This window comes from Carcharhinus amblyrhynchos, chromosome 17 (assembly GCF_965287045.1).
Source record: "Carcharhinus amblyrhynchos chromosome 17, sCarAmb.v2.hapA, whole genome shotgun sequence".
Lineage (NCBI taxonomy): Eukaryota > Metazoa > Chordata > Chondrichthyes > Carcharhiniformes > Carcharhinidae > Carcharhinus > Carcharhinus amblyrhynchos.
Genome location: NC_137340.1, coordinates 54,243,539 through 54,268,872, shown reverse-complemented (window position 1 = coordinate 54,268,872; position 25,334 = coordinate 54,243,539). Strand labels below are relative to the sequence as shown.

The 25,334-nt window shown below is 41.7% G+C and overlaps 1 protein-coding gene across 3 annotated transcripts in view; it reads right to left on the bottom strand.

The window, feature by feature from the left end:
- The window catches only part of oga (O-GlcNAcase), a 79,157-nt gene that overhangs the window by 27,905 nt on the left and 25,918 nt on the right, over positions 1–25,334 (bottom strand). For 2 of the 3 annotated variants that reach the window (XM_080205976.1, XM_080205974.1), the window contains exons 3-12: positions 25,186–25,283; positions 22,212–22,342; positions 21,198–21,369; positions 17,570–17,668; positions 11,907–12,191; positions 10,772–10,930; positions 9,250–9,866; positions 6,538–6,712; positions 4,788–4,841; positions 989–1,074 (exon numbers count right to left, since the gene is read on the bottom strand). In XM_080205976.1, the coding sequence (XP_080062102.1) occupies positions 989–1,074; positions 4,788–4,841; positions 6,538–6,712; positions 9,250–9,866; positions 10,772–10,930; positions 11,907–12,191; positions 17,570–17,668; positions 21,198–21,369; positions 22,212–22,342; positions 25,186–25,283 (1,876 nt within the window). The remainder of the gene's footprint in view (positions 1–988; positions 1,075–4,787; positions 4,842–6,537; positions 6,713–9,249; positions 9,867–10,771; positions 10,931–11,906; positions 12,192–17,569; positions 17,669–21,197; positions 21,370–22,211; positions 22,343–25,185; positions 25,284–25,334) is intronic. The other variant, XM_080205975.1, reaches the window with a different exon arrangement.

Genomic DNA, 25,334 nt, shown 5'->3' with positions numbered 1-25,334 from the left:
CTCTACTCCAGAATCTGGATACCAACATCTGTGCCACACAAGATACCTTTGCAGTTTCAAACTCATTTGCTACTGAAGGCACCATGTAAAGCAACCTCAGTTTAACTAACAGAGTAATCAATTAAATTTTTTAAGTGGGGAACTGCTCACTTCTGTAAAGGGCCTAATTTTACACTTTAAAGCGACATCCAATGCCGACCAGTATCAACAGCAGCAAATATGTCAAGATATAAATGTACTTATTATGCAAAATTTCTGTGTTTAATGTTTTTTTTATATAAAGGGACAAATGAACTCTGCTGGGGAGGGGAGGAGTGGGAGCAAGGAAATTTCAGGGAGGAGGTTTGGTCTGCAGAGGGTTAACTGGCTGACGAAGCCGTGCATCCCAAGCTTCTTCGCAAGCGCGGTTTCGCAGGCTGCGCGCAAAAGCACCTGTAGGGAAGAAAAGAAAAACAGCGCAGCGAAACTCCATGAATATTTTAGCAAAACCAGGAAGATTCAGCTGTATCCAAGGCAAAAATATCTTTCTCCATTGTCCCTTACATTTATGGAACACCTATGATTACCACTGATAAACCCAGCTAAGTTTCACTTCATTCTAATTCAAGCATCTTTTGTATTCACTTATCCCCAACCCACCCACATTTTAGAAGCTGAATATTCACTTTATTACATGGTCATGTTTGTTCATGGAACTTCGAGACCAAAGCAAGCAAGCCGCGCCAGCGCAAGCGCTGAGTAAACGCTGCGCGACCTGCAAAGGAATATGTTTGTGAAAGACATATACAAACTAAAATTTGTGGCGCAGCGCAATGGGATTCCAGCATCTCCTTCCAACTGAAAAGAAAGCAAATTAGTGCCAGTACCAAATGTACCAGATTGTTAGGGAAACCAGCTAGCCATCAACAGACCAATCCTTTCTTTTTGTTTAAGTTTTCTTTCTCTCAAAATGAAAAAAAACATCAGTCACCGGGAATTCGTGGAATACCTGAAACTCTCCTGCTAGACCACCTCTAAAGGCCCAGGGTTCTTGGTCGCCACTCAAGAACTGTGCTGAAGATTGACTACGACACCCTGTTGATCAGATCCAAGCGGAGAATGTTACGTGGGGGCTTCCTGTGGTCTTACTTTTCCGCAAAAGCAACACACCTTTTCAACAGAAAGAAAAAGCGCGCAACAAGAAATGTCCTATCTGACCTAGAACTCAAAATTTAGGGCTGTAATGATTCACATTATTTAGGAATCACTCTTGTGCCCAGTATTTTTTTTTAAAGGGAGCTACAATATATAAAATCCAACAATAAACCCAGCCAGCTCCACCGCAAATCAAGGAATGGTCTGCAATGGCACTCTGTTTACAATGTTGTTTTTAAAAAATTGTGCATAGTTTAATTCCAATTTTCTGTCATTTGGGTACTTCAGATAAATTTCAAATTTCCCCCTCCCCAAAGGTTCCATTGCAGCCCTAAGTAAACTGGAAATATCTTAACTTAACTGAAGTCACATTCAGTTGCTCCTCTTGTCAGATGACATTTGGTATAAGGATATGTTTGTTTTAAACAAACACTTCCTTGACCTGCACAGTTTAAAGACCACAAATAGTACAAGCTTCAATCTGAGAATCGACCAAAACAAACTTGTTTTCAAATGACCTAATCAGCAAAATTGTCACATTAAAAATTCAGTCACACTGACTAACAGCATCTTCTGTTCTGAACTCCTGTATATTGGAAGATTTTCAATGGATGAAGAACTCCAGACAGCAAAGCAAATATTCAATGCTGGCACATTAAAGCAGAAGACAGTGATGGGTACAGCTTCCTTTACACAATGGATGGGCAATGCTACCCTTAGAGCATTCCTGTCCTAGGCAAACAGAGTACCAAAAGGAAACAAAGTCTTGCATGTTGACCAGTTGATTTCTTACACAAAATACGTACAACTTGCTCGACCACATAATTTAACCCATCTTTTCTATCTTTCAAGATGTTCCACAGAATATTTTTCAATCTCAACAAAATAATCAAGAGAAACACAATCTCAATTTTCACATGGCCAGACATCAGCCCATGTTACAGCAACAGAGAAACGTTGTTCCATTGGAATATTTCAGCACCCCAACCTATACTCAATGACCTTCACTTTCTGTTCCAGTCAGGTGTTCAGCTTATGTCTGAGGCAGTCATGTTAGTAAGCTGAAGGAAAAAGAGAGAGCTGGTTCTTCCATTTTTCTTGCTTGAAACTAGTTGCTTCTGTGTATTTCTAGACTTGAACTCAATCCAAATCAATATTTATATGCAGATGTTGAAGGTCTGAAACGTGTTCCTGCCCAGTATCTGTCCCATAAAGAGAATGTCTTTACTGAGCACTGCAGCATCAAACACAAGTACTTTTCAATGAATTGGTGTCCACTGAAAACAGGATAATCACAGAATTGTTTACCGTGTGCTTAATGATTTATGTTCAAGTAGATTGATTTTGAATTAACCTTGAATCTTCAGTCACCACAACTTCAGGTTAAAAACAACATACGGCAGCTTTCACAACCTCAGGATTTCCAAAGGCAATTTACAGCATTTAAAGTAATTCTGAAGTGTGGTCACTTTTTAATGCAGCAAGCTCCCACAAACAGCAATGGGCTAATAACTATATTAATTTTGACAATGCTGACTTAGGAATGAACATTAGCCAGGGTACCATTAAGAAGTTTCATGCTCTCTTTCAAAATAGTGCTATGGAATAGATTGCATCCACCTGACATGTCCTCAATTTAACATCTCAATCAAAATATGGCATTTCTAACAGTCCAGTAAACTGTTTTAGTAAAGCAATAGAGTGTCAGCCTGATTGTCTTTCAATCTTTTGAAGCATGTCATAACTAGAAACTTTCCTATAAATGGATGCAGAGAACATGATATTTTGGCACCTTGAAGTCATCAGCATCACTGGTTTAGCAAAACAGGAAGAGTCCTAAATTTATACTGGCCTATAAGTTTCCCAGAAATACCTCATGAACAGGCATGAGGTTAACCAAGTCAGAGCTGAAGCTGTGTTGAAAAGATGAACCCTGCTACTAGCTTTGCCAAACGTATACACTGTGTTCAAATTCTGAGGCAAACACATGATCATTTGACAGAGAATGGGGACAAACAAAATCAATTCATGCTTGCAAGACATTAAAATAATCATTTAGAAAGTTAAGAGAAGCAAGAGGCGTTTCACAAGGGAGGTTTTTTGTGAATATATATTTTCAGAATTGTGCATTCCTATCTACATGCTACTCTGTAGTATTATCCTAAGACAGGGGACTTGACAAAGACATCAAGCTCCACGTCCACCCGCCATTTTGGTCAGACTATCTAAACCAAAGATTTCATAGAGATGAACACAAGGACCAAATTGTTTTCAATGCCTACTACAAACTCCATTCCATGGGCGATTTCTCAAAGCAACCATTTAATTTAAATAGTGTAAAAATTTGAAGTCGTCTCCTAAGGTTCTACTTCAAATCATGTGAATGGGCTAATTCATAAAGGATCCAAATTAACTCAGGTGTATTATCCAATTTTCAATACTGCTGACTCAAAAATTCTCCAAACACTAAGGGTATCAAACTATATGAGAACAGGACAGGAAAGTGGAGGTGATGCAAAAAGATCAGTCACAAACTTGAACAGCAGGGCAGGCCCATGGGCCTGCAAGGCCTACTTCTGCTCCCAGTTGTGAATTGATTGAGAGGTGTGGAGAGGAGCTTGGAGCAAAGTAGAGACCGGTGAACAGCAAGGAAGCAAAATGCTTGCAGACACATGCTTGTATTTTGCAATCAACCTTCCCCACAAGAAACAAACGCAGCAACCCTTTCAAAGTTAACAAAACTCAGGCACTCATTTCCTTCGGTATAGACTTTTGAGCTCACAAACACAAAAATCAAATAATCTCTACAAGGTTTTCAGGAACTCTGTTCCTGAACACTCAACTTGTCACAGTAAGATAGCAAGTCAGAACTCTTCCAGAGTTTTTAAAATCGCAGGACTTAACGGCTCAACTCATTTTACTTTCACTTTCTCTTTCCCTCCACATCCCAAATATGTGGCAGAGTGATCACTACTGTACAGTCCCATACCATTTCAGTCATCTGACAGGATCAGCGCAGCAACGCAAGAGGAAAAGCTTCGATTTCTGGGCCCCACTCGTTTTAAATCAATACAAAACGAGTCTGAAACTTGGCTAAGAATAAGGAAGCGTTCCCTCTCAATTCACTAGTGAGATACAGTCCTAAGCAGTACCCAAGTTACAGGCTGTATTGAGATGGGCGATGTAAATTTTACAAAAATGAAGTCTGTGAAGAGTGACAGGCAATACTTTACTAAAACTTCAATAATTTTTTTGATGCTGTGGAAAGCTTGTAAAATTAGTTTTAAGCTGCAACTGGTTTCTGTTCATATATTGAATAAGTCAGGTTCCGAGATACAACCCATTTCTAAAAATATCAGCAGCTTTCAAAGTTCTTTCTCATGAATTATGGACAGGCCTGAAATCTATAGAGTAATCAAATTTAAAAAAGCTTGTAACGGGTACATTTGGACAGTAGCACAGCTAGTTTTGATTTGAAAGACTATCTAGGTTAACATAAGCGCTCTACAAATAAAAGAAATTGTTAAAGCATTTCTTATAATAGTAGCTGCGCAAATGTGACTTCAAAACTTTTTTGTTCAGTACATTTCCTTTCAAATGGCCTCACTGCCTATCATTCTAAACTTAATGAATAATCGCGCCACGCTTCGTACATCTGGCGTTGTCGATCCCACAGCTGTAGTAACTTGTGCTGAGGATTCTTCCATCTGTACACAATGAGGGAAGAAGACAAGACAATAGAAGAGGCCATTAGTAACCCGTCACATCACAGCATTACACTCAGGTTATGGCACATTGTGAACTGCATCACTACTTGCACTAGGACTGTGTCTCCTACAACGGTATTAGTTAAATACTTCAATAGAACTGATGTCCCCTTGTGTAACCTGATTACTGCTCCAGCCAAAGCTCTGCATGTCCAATAGCGGATTAAATTGAATCTAGTGTTTGCTACCTAGCAATGAGCTGCTGCATGCACATTTGTCCATTACAAAAGCTGTAGATCAGCAGTCACGCTGAAGAGCTTAATATGTTTTCTAGAGTGCTTTCCATAGGAAGAATCATTCAATATTATAAACTCTGCACTAGATTAATTCATTAAATAAAATTCTACACTGTGTATGGATCTCACTGTTAGACTTAAATATCAAATCCTGGATAATGGTTTTAATAGACAGGAGCCCTCTTCTCACTCTTCTATACTATCACCCTTCTACACTATTCAATCTTTCTTTTCAAAGCTTTGCTCTTAGATTGGAGGCCCACCAGCTAAAACAAAAAAGAAATCCTAAGCCTGAGCATTCCAAAGCTGTCTCATGATCTGAACCCAAGCCATGATCACAGTGCTAGTTGAGCTGCCTGCTGCATCAGTTTTAAAGTCTGCATCCACGCCATAATCCCTGCCATCTGCGTAGAAAACCTGTGAATAAAATTTGGTTACTTGCTGTAACCCAGACCATGCTGGTGCCTTACTCAGCCTGCACTTCCCCACCCTAAATCAATATACATGAAATAAAATTCACCATTGCTGCAGTTTCATTCCATGACTGTTTTCCAATTGATTTTGGAAAGGCAGATTAGAGTCTCCGGCTTCAGTTTTGAAAAAGCTCCCCCTCTTTTTTGTTTGCATCTGGTCACACATTTGAAGCTCTGGCTGAACCAGCAGACACCAGAATAGCCTTGCGCTTTTTACAAAGTTCGCATGCGCGCTGGCCTGGAGGCTGCGTTCCAAGCCTTCGGATTGCTGCAACTGCTGGCCTGCCACTGTTCTGTTGAAAACAGTAATGTAGTTACAAAACACAGCAAGCAGCTCCCAATAGCTCCGCATGATCATGGCACATTTCAGTTGTGTATTTTCAGGATAAATTCTTCAATTTTGTAACATGTAGCGAGTTCTAGTGACGTGATGCAGTCCACAGTCAGTCCCAGAAAAAGAGACAACACAAAAATAAAATGCAATGGGGCATTGCTTTAAAAAAAACAAATCTACTAATGTGCTTAAAATAGTTACTGGGAACAATTACATCAGCCTCTGAAAAACACAAAACGGCCAGAAAAATTATGAAGTGTCTTGGAAACAATTCTCTCAATTTAGCCAAATTAGTTCTGGTAATGGTTTCAAATCTAAGCATAGAAACAGAATATCAGCTTGCTAATATCCTGTACTTATATTACAAAGAAATCTGAAGAATATCTGTACTGATAAAACAAAGAAAAAGAATTGTGTAGGCGAGGCAGAGGTAAAAGCGAGGAATATTTTATTGCCATTTTGGTACTGTTATCCCACATTCATATGGATTCTGGGTACTTGCTTCAAGAGACACATTTTTCAAGGGCTGACAGAATTGAAGATTCTTAAACCAAGAGCATGAGGGAACAAGACCAGTCAGCACTGTTACCTACCTAACCACTGGACAAAGGATTTCACCATTGATACCACACCCTTTATATCCCAGACATATGGGTACAGATCATATAGAATGGATCGGTTTTCACAGTTGGCAAGACGGGTAAACATGTGCATTACACCACAACACATCTCTTCAAACTTAGTAGCTCTGAAATGCCATTTCTCAATCTGAAACACAAACAATAGATAAATTTGTAGTATCTGAATACATACTGGAAGTCATTAAAGCAAAATTTGGTAAGTTTTTTTTAAAAACAAAATCACAGGACATGGGCATCACTGGTTGGCCAGCATTTATTGCCCATCCCTAATTACCCAAGGGCAGGTGAATCAACCACATTGCTGTGGCTCTGGAGTCACATGTCAGCCAGACCAAGTAAGGACAGCGGATTTCCTTCCCTAAAGGACATTAATGAAACAGATCAGTTTATCCTGACCATCAACAATGGTTTCATGGTCATCAGCAGATTCTTAATTCCAGATATTTTTTAATTGAATTCAAATTCCACCATCTGCTGTGGCGGGATTCCAACCCATATTGGCTGAGTTTCTGGATGAATAATCAAGCAATAATACCAGTGGGCCATCGTCTCCCCAATCAGAAAAGCCAACACCCAGCTCAAAAGGCACCCTTTCCCTTGCATGTCATAATTTTCCACTGGAGAAACAGCCGTTGAAAGGGGATTTAATACTTTGAGCTTTAATGGGTAGAATTCACTGCTTTGAGAAACATGCAACAGCCTAGTCCTTATTGCATGCTGCCATTTCCAAGGCCTAACTCTGAGCTGCACCTGTTTGTTGACAGGAAGAGATGGTATTGAAACCAAAGAAAATCCTTGGAAGTAAACAATTCATGAAGAAAAGCAGGTTCCATTGCAAGTTAGGTGGAAGCTGTGTTTGCAGAAGCTGAACTTGAGTGAATACCAAGCTTTATATAAGCAATCAAGTATTCACCATTGTTAGGGACAAGGGCTTGGTCATACAGATGCACCGATTTATACTGCTAAAGATTTTTCTGGTAAGTCTACAATACTACAATAACAAAATCCAGGTTTACGTAGGCAAACTTGACATCAGTCAATGAACGGTGTGGTGCTGACCTACTTAACAAGTGTGCATATGAGTACAGAAAAAACTGAGAACCCTGAAAATATTGATCGAGTTGTTTTGTACTTAACTTGAGCTGACAATTGAAGATAATATGGCTGGAAAGACATTACAAAGCATGTATATTCCAAAGAAGAAAATATTGCACGGTAATTTCGACTTGCCATGAACACTTGTTTCTCTAAAGGACGGGCTAAATTTTTACGTAGCAGGGCAAATCACTTAAGAATACAGTCGACTGTCTCTAATGAATGTCAGCTCTGTTCTAGTTTTATATTGTGACAAAAGCAACACAACACTATCAACAAAGATAGGCAACCACCAAAACAAATTTAAATTAGATCCAGTCGCATTCTCCAGGGAAATGCGCTTATCAACATGAAACAGATAAAACTAAAGACTGTAACTCAAACACCAAAGAAACATTTCAACGTAGGAGTTGGATCATTTAGCACTTCAAGCCTGCTCTGCCATTCAATAATGGCTGAGCTGGTTGCATCCAACTTCAACTTTTAAAAAACTTTGCCATCTACTCCCCAAAACCATTGACTTCCTTACCTATTCAGTGACTCAGCTCCCACTGACTTTTAGGGAAGAGAACGCCACTATTAACCCTCAGAAAAAAAATTGTCCTCATCTGTATTAAATAGTAGAGCTCTTACTCTTAAACTGCTAGTTCTCGTCTCTCCCTTAAGTGGAGACGTATGCCTAGCTACCCTATTAAATCTCAGGTCCTTATCATTTGCCATTCTTCTAAACTCCAATGGATACAAGCCTAACCTATCTGACCTTTCCTGTGGAACAGAGGAATGACAAAAATCAAGTTAAAGGAAAATCAGTATTAATAATAGCTTTATAGATAAAGAATAGAATACTATCCATTCATTCAATTCTCCATAAAAGATTTTATAACCCAACAAAACCAAGCTATCCAAATGTATATTTACTTGGAAATTATTTTGATGGAGGAGTGGAGGTTGGAGAGAAAGAAGGGGAGAATTAAAGCTCCTTCCAGCCAAATATATGAGGGCAGACAGCAGTTTCAAGTGAATACCAGATTACAAACATAACTGGAGAATAAATAAAGGAATACATGGAAAAGACTCTCTCAATTGCAGGTACATTGAGGGGAGGCACAGTGATATTGTCACTGGACTAGTGACCCAGTGTAACATTCTGGGGATCCAGGTTTAAATCCCACCATAGCAAATGGTGAAACTTGAATTTAATAAAAACAAATCTGGATTAAAAGTCTAATGATGACCATGAAACCATTGTCGATTGTTGTAAAAACCTGTCTGGTTCACTGATGTCCTTAGGATAGAAATCTGTAATTCTTACCTGATCTGGTCTACATGCAACTCCAGATCCACAGCAAAGTAGTTGACTCTCAATTCAGGATGGGCAGTAAATGCTGGTTTTGGATTGCTCAGATTAATAGGTCAAAAGACTTTGGGGATGAATCAGGGTTGAATTCAAATGCAAGTTCCAGAGCTGAAAGGTCAGTCTTTTAAACTACACCATCCAGCCCTTTAGTTCTACTACATTTGAAAATAAACTATTTGCAATCATATCCATGAGTGCATCAGCACACTCACCTTTTCAGCATCTTTTCCTTTACAGTTCACACTAACAACACTACTGTTAGCCCGAAGCCACTGAAACTCCCTCAGCATCTGGACAGCTTTGGGTCCATGCTCATAAGGTAAATAGAACATTTCAGCCAAAAGGATTAGGTCTTCTAGAGTCACAGCTTCAGCAGTGAACAATGGCTTCTCGTTGGGACCTGGGACATACTGCTCTTTGTTCAGCTGCTCATCAGTCTGCATGGGTGCAATGTCACTGCCAGAGTCTTCCTGCATGAAGATCTCAGGAGACTTGGATTCAGCAATACTGTCTTTGTCCATCTCCATGGGTTTCAGATCCTCAGACATTTTGGCCTTGACAATATCTGTAAGGATCTGATTCACATTTTTGGCTTCTTGCTCATCAGGTTTCTCCACCACCATCTCCATTGGTTCTTCATCAGACTGTTGTTTCTTCTCCTCCTCTTCCTTAGCCAGTGGGGCTGGCTCACCACTCAGTGGGCTCCCTTGACTCATGATAGGTTGTTGGTAGACTGTAGTCACTGTTGTGGAAGAATTTAAACAGGGTGTGTCTAGCGCTCCTACATCAATTGCGTTTGTCTTCGCGCCACTGTGAGGGACCGTTCGACCTGGGAACGAAGCAAAAAAGGTTTTAAAAAATGCAGCAAGAGATCAACTATTAATAACAAAAGTTAAGTTCACTAAGCAGCTCTGTTCGGTACCAACTCACACAGACTAGAAGATCCCAAAGCTAAATCCTGACCTGTGTCAAGCTACATGATCTCTGGCAGGGCAAATAGTAAGCTCACGACTTGCTGTCTTCATCCTATATTAGCACGTACCTTTAATCACTAGGCATCAAATAGCACTTTAATTAAGACAAAAAGGAATCCTAATCCAGTTCTCAAATATCACTGCAATCTTTACTTTATTCCCATTTCAAAGAACATCACAATGCCATATTCATGCTTGCTCTTTTTAACTCTTCCTTACTACTGATCAATTCAGATCCGGCTCCTTTCTTGCATTCATGACAACACATTCAAAATGGAATTAAAAAAAAAAATCAGTCTAGAAATGCTGACATGCAGAGCAGTGAGAAGTTGATTTGAGCTCTTAGTCCATCAGTCAAGCCGAACATCAAACAGCAAGGCCAAGAGCAGGGGTAGGGTGGGGGAGAAAGAATTTTGCCTGGCAGAATTGTGCTCCTAAAGAAGCAGAAGGAGGGAGGTATTATCAGACATTCGAGAGTACATCATTTTTAAAAATCTTAAAACGTGGACTGACTGCTATCAAAGAAAGTTTTCATGATCACTATTACTTATTACTGAGACCAGTTTATATTGCAGAATTTATTCCACCAGCACTGGCCTGTGCTTCTGGATTGCTAGTCCAGTGACATTATCTCATCACCATCATCTTCTCTCATCTTTCTCCTGATAGAAGTGCTGCAAATCTGAGATCAACCATGAAAAAAGAGAAAGAGAGAGAGAGAGAGAGAGAGAGAAAATGCTGTAGAACTCAGCACACTCACAGTTGTACTGATGAGGCACTCCAAATTCTTGCAGCCATTCTGATATAGCCATCTTCAAAGCCATTTGAGGACTATACAAGATGTCCATTTCTATCTCCTCATCACTGCCTTCATTTTCAAGTTTGATCTGGATAGATACAGTGCTCTCTTCCGTGTCAGCTGGAGGAAATAAAGTATGCTGTATTATACAACCAAAAATAAAATTAAAAACCAAAACGAAAATAAATCAGGAATGAGAGTCAAACACATGAAGGACCAACTTCAGACACAGAACACAAAAACAGGACAATGACCCTCCTTCCCAAACATCAGTATAGCAAATTAAGTAGAGGCAACCAGTAGAGTGCTTTACCAGGTAAGGGACAAACTGCTGGAATTAGTGGTTACTAGCCAAACAGCTTATATATTGCACTTGATACCGTATTGTCACTTTTTATATTGGTGGAAAGCAATGCTCAACATGGTATTGGAATGCATGGTATTGGAATACCAACATGGTATTGAAGAGCACCATGATCCCAGCTTCAATTTGTGGTCTGGCTAGAGCTAAAGGATCTCAGCTGTCACATCGTTCCACTCCTTGGGGAAACGGCAAAACATTTGCAGAAATTCAACAAGTTCCATTCCTGAACATTCTTCTGGAAAATATGCCAATGCAGTGCCACACCATGATTGGCTGTCATGCCCTCATGTCGAAAACCTGCCACTTGCTTAGGATTATGAGTTGCAAGGGTACAACTGTACTTAATTCAAGTCACCACATTTTTCTTCTTCACTGGGCAGTGGGAGAATAACTAAGTACAGTATGGAGTTACTTCACTGGGTCAAAACTGCCTTTGGGCAATACATACAACAGCAATTCAGCAGATGCTAGAAATCTAAAATTCAAACAGAAAATATTGGAAATACTCAGCTCCAATAGCATCAGAGAGAGAAGCAGAGTTTATGCTTCAGGTAAATGAACTTGCATCTTTTCAGATGAAAAGCCATTAATCTGCTTCCAGCTCTCCACAAATGTTGCCAGACCCACTACGTATTTCGATCGCTTTCCGTTTTAAAAAACACAATAAGCAAAGCAGTGTACTCTCCTTCAGACAACATAAAGCAGAAACACAGTTTCATACAGTGTACTCACTCATCACAACGTCCTTTCGCACACCATTCATGTTGGATTTGTACCATGTAGCCAGAGTGTGAATGGCAACAAAGTTCCCTTCAAATTCACAGTTGGGGTTTGTCAGTACTCCTTTCAGCCGTGGAATGAGTTCAGTCGACCGCCCTTTGTATGGACCGAGGAAAAGGCGCTTCTGATCATAATCATTGGCATGCAGGTTGTCCCAGATGAGAGGAGACCGCTTCAGTATTTTGGTGACCTCTTCGATGGATTCCACAGAGATATCTTTGGAGACTACTTTTGGACCTAGAGATCAAGAAAACCTTAGCTTTGCACAAAGATTTACACAATTTACAGGCTCTTAAGTGGCTTTAAAACTTTAACTCTATTGCATTATGACAATATTCCAATATATCCAGGTTTGATTTAACCGAGGTAGCTGATCTCTGCTGAAGCAGTAGTGGGACAAATAAGACTAGACTCATTCTTCTGAGCTACAGTCACTGAGGCTCATCAGGGGGAGAGAGGGTGCCATTGTCAATGGGGTGCAAGTGACTAACTCTAAGGGTCAGGGACAAGAGGGGGCTGCTGGGAGGAGGAAGGGGGGTGAGGAGCGGAGGCCTCAGCCTCTTAATCTGCATAACAGGTTTGAGGTTCTTGCTTCCAGGCTGGACGAGAATGAGGCAGGTGAGGTTGGTGAGCAAACTGCACACGGTGCAGTGATGCAGCAGGACATCGGCAAAGAGAGGGGGAAAAGGAACGTAGTAGTAATTGGGGATAGTGGGGTGAAGGGTATTGACACTGTCCTTTGTCACAATGACAAAGTGCACAGAAAGGTGTGTTGTCTGCCTGGTGCTCGGGTACAGGATGTCGCAGCTGGGCTGCAGAGGAACCTGGAGTGGGAGGGTGAGAACCCGGTCATTGTAGTACATGTGGGTGCCGGCGACGTAGGCAAAGTGCGGACTGAGGATCTGGGGAGGGAGTATGAGAAGCTGGGAATGGAATTAAAAAGTAGAACCGACAAGGTGGTCGTCTCTGGGCTACTGCCTGAACCGATTGCAGACGGGCGTAGGGTTGACAGGATAAAGGAAGTGAATGGGTGGCTCAGGGATTGGTGTGGGAGGAATGGGTGCGAATTTATGGGGCATTGTCACCAGTATTGGGGTAGGTGGGACTTGCTCGGGCGGGATGGGGTTGGTCTGAACCGTGCTGGGACCAGAGTGCTGGCGAATCGAGTAAAGAGGACTGTAGACAGGGCTTTAAACTAATGGGGGGGGGGGGGGGGGGGTGCGCGCGCGCGCGAGGGTAGGTGACATTACGCGGTCTAAAGTTAAGGAGAGGGTACATGTACGGGAGGAGGCCGAGGATGTCCCAATTGGTGGCGTTACGGCAAATAGGGTCCAGGTGAAGGCTGGGATGAAAGCGCTTTATCTGAATGCACGAAGCATTCGGAATAAAGTGGATGAGCTGGTGGCGCAGATCGACACAAATGGATACGATCTGGTGGCCATTGCAGAGACGTGGCTGCAAGGTGACAGGGACTGGGAGATGAATGTACAGGGCTATCAAGTGTTTAGGAAGGATAGGCAGGAGGAAAGAGGGGGGGGGCGTAGCTCTGCTGATTAAGGATAGTATCAAGGTGGTAGCAAGGGATGATATTGGAGCCAAGGAGCAGAAAGTGGAATCGTTGTGGGTGGAGATTAGGAACAGCAAAGGGAGGAAGACGCTGGTGGGTGTCGTCTATAGGCCCCCGAATAATGATCTGGAGGTGGGGCGGGCTGTTAACGCGCAAATAAGTGCGGCGTGCAGGAATGGGACGGCTGTAGTTATGGGGGATTTCAATCTGCATATTGATTGGTTGACCCATGTTGGACGAGGTGGGCTCGAGGAGGAGTTCTTGGAATGCTGCCGGGATAATTTCCTTGAACAGTGCGTGTTGGAACCGACGAGGGAGCGAGCTATCTTGGATCTGGTGCTATGTAATGAGGCGGGTAGAATTAGGGAGCTTGCGGTGAAGGATCCTCTTGGAGAGAGTGATCATTGTATGGTGGAGTTTCTGTTGCAGATGGAGGAGGAGAAAGTGGGTTCCCGGACACGCGTCCTTTGTTTGAATAGAGGGGAGTATGGTAGGATGAGAGAAGAATTGGCGAATGTGGACTGGGGGAGCGCGTTGGAAGGTAGGTCTGCTGAGGAGCAGTGGAGGATCTTTAAGGAGATCTTTCTTGGTGCTCAGTGGAAATTTATTCCGATGGTCAAAAAGGACCGTAGGAGGAGAGGTAATAAGCCGTGGATAACGAAGGAGGTGAAGGAAAGTGTTAAATTAAAAGCGGAGGAATTTAGAGTAGCTAAGAGCAGTGGGCGAGAAGAGAATTGGGAAAGGTTTAAATGTCAACAAAGATTGACAAAGAAGTTGATAAAGGAGGGTAGGAGAAGCTATGAAGCTGGGCTAGCACTTAATATAAAAAAGGATAGCAAGAGTTTTTATAAATATATAAAAAGGAAGAGGCTGGCTAGGGTGAATGTTGGTCCTTTAGAGGATGAGAAAGGGGACCTAGTGGTAGGGGATGGGGATATGGCTAAGGTCTTGAATAACTTTTTTGTTTCTGTCTTCACGGAGGAGGACATGAATAATTTGCCGGGTGTTAGTGATGGAAAGGTGGTAGGACTGGAGGGTCTTAATGACATTACTGTTACTAGAGAGGTGGTGCTCGACAGACTGGAGGGGCTGATTGTGGACAAGTCCCCAGGACCGGATGGAATGCATCCGAGGGTTCTGAAAGAAATGGCGGAGGTGATAGTGGATGCCTTGGTGGTTATTTTCCAGACGTCGCTGGATTCCGGGGAAGTGCCGGAAGATTGGAAAACGGCTAATGTTACGCCGTTGTTTAAGAAGGGTGCCAGGCAAAAGGCGGGGAATTATAGGCCGGTTAGTTTAACGTCTGTGATAGGTAAAATGTTAGAATCCGTCATTAAGGAGGAAATTGCGAGGCATCTTGAAGGCAATTGCTTGATAGGGCAGACGCAACACGGTTTCCTTAAAGGGAAGTCGTGTCTGACAAATTTACTGGAGTTCTATGAGGATGTGTCTAGGGCAGTGGATAGAGGAGAGCCGGTGGATGTGGTCTTTCTGGATTTTCAGAAGGCGTTTGACAAGGTACCTCACAAGAGGTTATTGCAGAAGGTCAGGGGACATGGAGTTGGGGGTAGGGTGTTAGCGTGGATAGAGGATTGGTTGTCAAACAGGAGGCAGAGAGTGGGGGTCAATGGGTGCTATTCGGATTGGCGGTTGGTGACTAGTGGAGTGTCTTGGGTCAATGCTGGGGCCTCAGCTATTTACCATTTATATAGATGATCTGGAGGAGGGAACCGAGTGTATGGTGTCGAAATTTGCTGATGACACCAAGATTGGTGGAACGGCAAATTGCGCAGAGGGTGTGGAGAGTCTGCAGAAGGATCTAGATAGGCTGGGCGAATGCGCCAGGAACTGGCAAATGGAATTTAATGTTGGCAAGTGCGAGGTGGTCCACTTTGGTAGGAATAATGGTAGGAAGGACTATTACTTACGTGGAGAAAAACTGCAGCAGGCGACGGTGCAGAGGGACCTCGGGGTCCTTGTGCATGAGTCGCAAAAACCCAGCTTGCAGGTGCAGCGGGTGGTCAGGAAGGCGAATGGGATGCTGGCCTTCATAGCGAGGGGGATTGAATATAAAAGTAGGGAGGTCTTGCTGCGGCTGTATAGGGCATTAGTGAGGCCGCAGCTGGAGTACTGTGTGCAGTTTTGGGCGCCGTACTTACGCAAGGATATTTTGGCCTTGGAGGGAGTGCAGAGGAGGTTTACTAGGCTGATGCCGGAGTTGAGGGGGTTGAGCTATGAGGAGAGGCTGAATAAACTAGGCTTGTACTCGTTAGAGTTTAGAAGAATGAGGGGAGATCTCATTGAGACGTATAAGATGATGAATGGGATGGATAGGATAGAGGTGGAGAGACTCTTCCCGCTCAAAAAAGACAGTAGGACTAGGGGGCACAGCATCAAGATAAAGGGGAGGCGGTTTAGAACGGAGTTGAGGAGGAACTTCTTCACTCAAAGGGTGGTGAATCTCTGGAATTCTCTGCCCGTTGAAGTGGTGGAGGCTGCCTCGCTAAATATTTTTAAGAAGCGGGTTGATGGGTTCTTGATAAGAGAGGGCATTAAGGGTTATGGGGAGAGGGTGGGAAAGTGGAACTGAGCCACGACAGATCAGCCATGATCTTATTGAATGGCGGGGCAGGCTTGAAGGGCTAGATGGCCTACTCCTGCTCCTATTTCTTATGTTCTTATGTTCTAAATCCCACTCCTGATCATCCAGCATCTGATCAGAAAAACATTTCTTGGAAATGAGTGAATAACGCCACCACTTTCAATAAATACAGTTTAGATTACCATTTTGGCCATCGTTCCCCATTAATAAAATAACTTTCCAGCACATTTTCTTTTCATTCATGGAACATGGACGTCACTAGCTGGCTAGCATTTATTGCTCATCCTTAGCTGCCCTTGTTCAGAGGAGAGTTAAGAGTCAATCACATTGCTGTGGGTTTGAAGTCACATGTACTTCAAACCAGGTAAGGATGGCAGGTTTCCTTCTCTAAAGGACATTAGCAAACCAGATGGATTTATCCGACAATCAACAATGTTTTCATGGTTATCAGTAGATTCTTAATTCTAGATTTTTTTTTATTGAATTCAAATTTCACCATCTGCCATGGCAGGGATCGAACCTGGGTCCCGAGAACATTAGCTGAGTTTCTGGATTAAAAGTCTAGTGATAATACCACTAGGCCATTGCCTCCCCTAAAATTGAAGCTGATTATATGAAACTAATAAGATACATCAACATGGGAACACACAAAGATGCCCTATTTTCTTCCTAGAACAATCCAGTCTGTTATTTCCCCGCTTTTGTCATATTCCCTTTATCAGTATCCTTCAAATGAATACTTCATTTCTTTTAAAATTTCCTGATCACCTCCTTACTCAGCTTTAATAGTTAAGCAGACGTTTTGGCCCAATAGGTCCATGACATTTATAGTCATGTACTTCATTACTTAAATAGTCCTTTGGCTGGAAAAGCTTTTATATTTATGCTACAAAGCTTGGGTTTAAAATCCTGAGTGCCGATTCACCACATGCAAGGTCATACTCATTATGGCTTCTACTAGATTTTTCCATTTACTTTCCCTGCTCCAATGAACTCAGCTGCATGTTATTTTCACCTAACTTAGGGGCAGGAGAAATACAACAACAAAAAACAATTTTGGACTCAAATGATGTCATTGCAATTGGAAAGATCTGGGTAACTGTTATTTAGAATGGACATGGCTATAAATTCACAATGCCAAGGCAAAGCTGTTCTCCAACTGAGGTCCACAAATGTGAATTAGTTCACATTGCAATAGGTCACAAACAGGATGGGTTTCTTTTTAAAACAATAATTACATTGGTCTGCGCTGATAGTATAGCTTTCCTTTGGATTGCTAACTCATTACTTTAGAGGTCTGAACATACATCAATATTTGCTGAGGTTATCCATACAAGAATATTTGAAAATATTACTCTATAGCAAATGCAAATATCAAATAAGCATAGTTACAACATTGTAACTATGCCAAGCTCACCAAAACCTAAGGCATGTTATTAAACTCACCCGTCCACAAGACATCAATGCCTGGAAGTAGCTTATCGCCCACAGTTCGTAGGTATGGAGAATGTGCAACATTGGGGTAGCAAAAGGTTCCGCAGTACTCTGAACAAGATTTAAAAAAAAAATCAATACAAATCCCAACATCCACCTCAGTTTAGATATTCAGCATGAACTTCAGAGAAAGACATTTTATCTTGACAGGCTTAAACCAAATATTAAAACAATTTGCAAAATTATACAGGTAGGTAACTTCCTGCCAGTGGGACATGCTTTTCATTTCCCGGCCTATATTTTACAGATCCCATGCTCCAGTCAACTTTATTTCTGTTCCCCAAATACCACACTTTTATAAAATAAATTATACGAGCTAAAATAGAGAAAGTGGGCACAGCTAAAAAAGACCAAATGCACATTATCCCATGCCCTCTGAGGGGTTCAAGATTACACTTGGTCTTGATTCCCCACGTGTAACACTACAGGAGATAGCCTAGAAACATGTAATACAACGCTGCCAAATTTGTAAGCAACAAATTAACAAATGAAAATACCACAAAAAGAATCATTAAATATGGGATAACATGTCTTGCCATATTTTCTGAATATTAATGACTAAAGCTGAAAATATGGGAATAGGATCACTGCTTCATTTTGGATTGCTCAAGGTTCTCAGCTTGTGGTTACATGCGACATTTACCATAACGAACCAAATCTGATTCGGATAAACAATAAAAAGTGGTTAGGACATCAAACGCTTGTTTCATTTTCTCTCATTTACACTTGCTCCAGTCAATAAGTTCATTTCTAAAATGAACTCCAAGTTCCCACTTGCAGTATGAAACCCATGCTTACTGCTACTTATTGTCTTACAACAGAACCTAACAAAGGTAGTAAAGAACATGTTGGAAATCACACACAGAAATCTGATTTTCTTCACTATCATCAAAATCAGAAACAAATTTTACCAGAGGTGGTTGCCTATTCATACAAGGATTTATCTGAAGCCCCATCACACAAAGCAAAAGGCCAAATGCAGAAGTGAGATCCAAAAGACAACATTGGCAATTCTACAGTTGAAGCATGCAGCCAGCAAGCGTTGTGGCCTGAATGTTAATGACATGAAGTTCAGTAAATTTGCACTTACAAAATCTGTTGGATTCACAGAAGTGTTACAGCACAGGAGGTGGTCATTCAGCCTATTATATAGGTACTGGCTGTCCAAATTGGTATTATGACTTACTGCCATTCTCCTGCCTTTTCCCTGTACCCCCAAACATTGTTCCTATTCAAATAATCAGCTAATATCCTATTTAATCCTTCAATTGAACCTACCTCCGCCATGCCTCGAGGCAGTGCATTCCAGATCTAGACTACTCGCTGTGAATAAGTTTCTTTTCATATCACATTTGCTTCTTTTGCAAATCACTTTAAATCTGTGCCCTCTCATTCTTGATCCTTTTACAAGTGGGAAAAATTTCTCCTTGTCTATTCTGTCCAGCCCCCTCTCAGAACCATAGAATCCCTATAGAGCTGAAGGGGGAGGGGCATTCAGCCCATCAAGTTTGCACCAACTCTCCAAAATAGCATCTCACCCATGCCCACCCGTGATCTTTTGACCAAGGGAGGAAACTAACATACACATAGGGAGAACATGCAAACTCCAGAGTCACCCAAGGCTAGAATCAAACCTGGGTCCCTGGCACTGTGAGGCAGTAGTGCTAACCCAAGATTTTGAACAGTTCCAACAAATCTTTTCTCCAATGAAAACAGTCCCAATCTCTCCAATCTATCCCCATAACTGAAGTTTCTTACCCCTACAACCATTCTTGTAAACCTCTTCCACATTCATTCCGTGTTCACATCCTTCCTATAGTGTGGCATCCAGAACTAAACGTGATACTCTAGCTGAGGACTAATTGGTGTCCTGTACAAGTTCAGCACAACCTCCATGCTCTTGTACTCTTACAGAGTTAAAGCCCAGGATAATACAAGTTCATTAATTGCTTTCTCCACCATTCCTGCTACCTTCAATAATCTATGTACATATACATCCAGGTCACTCTGCTCTTGCATCATTTTAAAAATTTTACCCCATACTTTATGTTGTCTATGTTCTTCCTACCAAAATGCATCACCTTACACTTCTCTGTATGGAACTTCATCTGCCACCTGCCTGCCTGCTCCCCCAACTTGTCTTTGCTCTTTTGAAGTTCTATACAGTCTTCCTTACAGTTATCCATGCTTCCAAGTTTCATTTTATATGTAAATTTTGAAACTGTACCCTGCACACCAAGATCTAGATCATTAATATATATCAGGGAAAGTAAGGGCTCTAATACTAATCCCTGGGAACCAAACCTTCCTGCAATCTGAAAAATATCCTTTACTCCCCATTTCTTATTTTTGTATCCATGTTGCTACTGTTCCTTTTATTCCACAAATTATAACTTTTCTCAAGTCTAATGTGTGGCTCTGAAAGTCCATGCACACCACATGATTTGCATTACCCTCATTAACACTTTGTACCTCTGCAAAAAAACTCCAGTTTAGTTTCCATTAGAAATGCTGGCTCTTTCTAATCAAGCCACATTTATCCACATGACTACAAATTTTGCAGCCGATAATTGTTTATACAAGTTTCCCCACTATTGATATTACAGTGACTGGTCTAGAATTGCTGGGTTTATCCTTGCAGCTTTTTTAAGGAGGATGTAATGTTTACAATTCTGCAGTCCACTGGTGCCTCCCCAGAGTCTAGAAGACCAAAAGATTATGGTCAGTGTCCCTGCAATTCCCACACACACACACTTCAATATCCTTCCTTGCATCTTATTTGATACCAGCACTTTGTCAACTTTCAGTACTGACCATCTATTCAGCAATTCTTCATTAATTTTGAACCCCTCCAGAGACAGAATTTCCTCTATCACCATGGCCTGGATAGCATCTCCCTTGTTAGTGAGAACCAAGGCAAAGTTTTCATTTAATATCTCAGCCATGCTTCTTGCCTCCACATGTAAATTTCCGTTTAAGTCCCTAATCAATTCCACATTTTCCTTTACCACCCTTCTATTATTTATAAGCCTACAGAAGACTCTGGGATTCCTCTATGTTGGCTGCAATATTTTCTCATAATCACCGTTCACTTCTCTAATGTGTTTTGTCCACATCACATCTGTATTCCTTTTGGTTCTCAATTGTATTCTCTAAGCGCACTTTTCTTTGTTATCTTCTTTTTTCATTCAGAGCATTCTGGATTTGTTTCCCCTACTTTTCCCTCTGAGGGAAGATACCTTGACTGTGCCCAAATCATTTCTTTTTTTGAAGGTTGCTACAATATTTTCTGCCAGTCTTTCATTCCAGCTTATCCAGCCCAACTCCATTCTTGCCCCACAGAACACAGCTCTCCCCAGTTAATTATTCTTGCACTGGATTGCCCACTGTCCTTGTCTAGCACCACTCTAAACCTTATGGTGCAATGATCATTGTCTCCTAAATATTCCCCCACTAACACTTGATCTATTTGGCCCACCTCATTTCCAAGAACCAGGTTCAAGAGGGCACACTGTCCTTGTAACATTGCAAACCAGAGCAGCCAATTCTACATGCTTACAACACACCAATAAACACTTACCTGTAGGACAGAACAAAAAATGTTCTGGCTCTTTCAAGTACTGATAGATTTCATTAGTAACAGACAGTTGTGCATGTGCAAATGAGCTGAACACTTCTTTGTCTGCTGGACACATATTGTGGTCAATGTCATCAAATAATAATGCAAAAGACTTGCATCCAAACTGCGACACCTATAAAACATAGACAATGATGGTTAGAGGGTTTCCTGCACACTTAAAACACCACATGGCCTTTCTTGGATGGTTGATCTTTTACTCAAGGAAATTATAAGCATGTTTGGATAAAATAGGCAAGGCATCCACCATGGAAGAGGGAAAGCGAGGCTAGGAAGGAAAAAAAAAGGAGGATCGCATCAATAAGAAACTTCACTGTCACTGGGTCAAAATCATGCAACTCCCTTTCTGAACAGCCTGATGGGTGTACCTACACCACAGACTACAGTGATTCAAGGAGGCAACTCACCACCTTTTCAAGGGCCATTAGGGACGAAGAACAAACCCTCAACCGGGAGCAAAAGAAGAAAGAACAAGCTAGAAGACAGTGAGTATTCAAGGGAGGGGGGAAGAGAGAGAGAGAGAGAGAGAGAGAGAGAGAGAGAGAGAGAGAGAGAGAGAGAGAGAGAGAGAGCAAAAGTGAGTGCGAGAGCATATAATCAAGGTGAGCACATGTTAGGGCCAGACAGAGGTGAAGTGAAATTTCAGCTTGTGCTCTTCAGCATGCTTAATTCAAAGAGACTCCAAGTTCCACTCCAGATGCTCATAATTTATCAGCATTACACTGGAATGCAAATATCAGTGAGTGCATAGGCATCAGCACAATGTGGTATGTTGCAGATTAAACTGCAAGCCCATTTGTCCTCTCAGGTGAACATAAGATCCATGACACTACTGAACAAAAGGCAGTTCTGATACTTTATTATAAATAATTTCTGTTTCAATTACCAACATGTGTAGAAGAAAAAGAATTGAAAATCACTTACTTAAAGAATTAACAAGTCAATAAAAACACTCACCTGATCCAATTTCCGTTTAAGGGTAGTAACTTCCTTTTGATTTGAGAATGTGATGTCAAGACCAGGAGATATAGCATAGACAAACTCAATATTGTGTTCTTTCGCAGCAGAAATTAGCTGCATCAATTGTTCTGAAACATGAGGAGATTACATTATGAATAACCAACATAGAAGAGGGAGAGAAAAAACTCAATGCTAGAACGAAGGAGACACAATTGCCAAACAAAGTAGAGCTAACTTGACAATTGCATGTTGACGTACAAAAGTATTAGTAAGGCATGGGCCTGCAGCTGCTCACTCCACTGAGCTGTTCAGAGTGAGGAGAGGCAACATATTCTTCTCTTACCCGTCCTTGGATAGAAAGGAAGTAATTCCAAAATCCCTTAAACATAGCAACTTGCTGCAAAGGATTTGGGAAAGGATAACAACTTGATAATCTTCTCTTAGGTTCTAGTTAAAAGGTGTTACAAATTGAAGGACAATTACCATCATGTTTAAAAACTTCCTATTGAATCCAATAATGAATTGGAAACCCTATTAAGTTATTGCACTCCAGTTTGTCATCCTGTTGGTTTCAGTCTACTGGCTCTACCCACAAAAGCCAGTATTGCTGTCTTCATGATACTAACCAATATAAGACCTAATCAAAACTAATAAGTCAAAGCAAGTACTGCAAACTGGCTTTGTCAAAGGCAGATCGTGCCTTACAAGCCTGGTTGAGTTCTTTGAAAACGTGACTAAACATATTGACAAAGGAAGAACGGTAGATGTGGTTTATACGGACTTCAGCAAGGCGTTCGATAAGGTTCCCCATGCAAGACTACTTGAGAAAGTGAGAGGGCATGGGATCCAAGGGTTGCCTTGTGGATCCAGAACTGCCTTGCCCGCAGAAGGCAGAGAGTGGTTGTAGAAGGGTCTTTTTCTGCATGGGGATCGGTCACCAGTGGGGTGCCCCAGGGATCTGTTCTGGGACACTTGCTGTTTGTAGTTTTCATAAATGACTTGGATGAGGAAGTGGAGGGATGGGTTGGTAAGTTTGCCAATGACACGAAGATTGGTGGTGTTGTGGATAGCGTGGAGGGATGTCAGAAGTTGCAGCTTGACATAGATAGGATGCTAGACTGGGCGGAGAAGTGGCAGGTGGACCTCAACACCAATAAGTGTGGAGTGGTCCATTTTGATAGGTCAAATGGGATGAAGGAGCATAATATCAGGGGTAAGACTCTTAGCAGTGTAGTGTAGAGGATCAGAAGGACCTTGGGGTCCAGGTCCATAGGACTCTCAAATCAGCTTTGCAGGTAGGAGACGTGGTTAAGAAGGCGTATGGCATACTGGCCTTCAATTGAGGGACTGAGTTTAGGAGTCAGGAGATAATGCTGCAGCTGTATAGGGCCCTGGTCAGACCCCACTTGGGAGTATGGTGCTCAGTTCTGGTCGCCTCATTACAGGGGGGATGTGGAAGCTATTGAAAGGGTGCAGAGGAGATTTACAAGGATGTTGCCTGAATTGGGTGGCATGCCTATGAGGATAGGTTGAGGGAGCTCGGTCTTTTCTCCTTGGAAAGACGAAGGATGAGATGTGACCTGATAGAGGTTTATAAGATGTTTGAGAGGTATAGATTGGATGGATCCTCAGAGGCATTTTCCCAGGACTCTGGTTGCTACCAGAGGACACAGGTTTAAGGCGCTGGGGAGTAGGTACAGAGGAGATGTCAGTTTTTCGCTCAGGGGGTGGTGGATGAGTGGAATTGGCTGCCGTCGGTGGCACTGCAGGCAAATTCGATACGGTCTTTTAAGAGATTTCTGGATGAGTACATGGGACTTAATAGGATTGAGGGTTATAGGTAAACCCAGTAGATAGGGATATGATCAGCGCAACTTGTGGGCCGAAGGGCCTGTTTGTGCTGTAGTTTATCTATGTTCTAAACTAGGAACTTCAGTCTCAAACTAATGAACTACTTTCTCAATTTAAGCAAGGTATTAAAAACTGTACTCCTATACATATGATGGCCTCCTGGTATTATCAATAGATTGCTAATCCAGAAATTCAGCTAATGTTCTGGGGACCCAGGTTCAAATTCCGCTACGACAGATAGTGGAATTTGAATGCAATAAAAATATGGAATTACGAATCTACTGACAAAACCACAAAACCATCGGCAATTGTTGGAAAAACTCATCTAATGTCCGTTAGGGAAGGAAATCTGCCACCCTTACCTGGTCTGGCCTACATGTGCCAGAGATGCATCTCCACATCATGACTACCATTGACACCACAAACTACATGTGCCTCCAGAGCCACAGCAATGTGGTTGACACTCAACTGCCCTCAGGCAACTAGGAATGGGCAATAAAAATTAGCCAGCCAGCAACATACATGTCCCAGGAATTTTATTTAAATGGAGGACAATGACAACCTCAGCATAATTGTTGCCAAACGAGAACCCATTATAACAGCCATATAACTACCAGCTAAATATAGAATTGTCAGAAAGGCTTTTAAGACACTTTTAAATACCATTCATATGCAAATCTGGTTTCTCAAACCTATTCAACTGGTCAAAAGCAAACACAGCTGTTACAAACAGCAAATAAAAGAGGACTATTTATTGTGACTATGATATATCAAAATTATGTCCTTTTGATGGTCAGTTACATTAAGAAATGGACACTCTAATACTCATCATGGGTAATAGTGGCTAAAATTCAAGAATGCAATTCATTGATTTTTGGAACTAAGAGAAATCAGGTGATGTGGAGAGGGATTGGGAAAATGAGGCTGAGGTATGAGACCAACCATAAGATTACTGAATGGTGCAGCAGACCAACTGCATGTCCTAATCCTGCCATATCTCTCAGTTACAGTTGCCTTCAGTTAGATCCTCAAACTAGAGTCAGGGCTTTAATAAAAATGGACATTAATGTTCAAGATAATGCCAAACACCTGGGATCATCATCACGGCTAAAGGACTCACCTGCTTCTTCGACAGAGTACATCTCTCTCCAGAACATCCTATGCTTGTAATCATCCTTCGGTGCGTACAGATAGGTGTTCAAACCCCACTTGCGCAATCTGTTGGGTAATGTAACCAACATTAGACGCACAAATTAAACCCCTCATTAA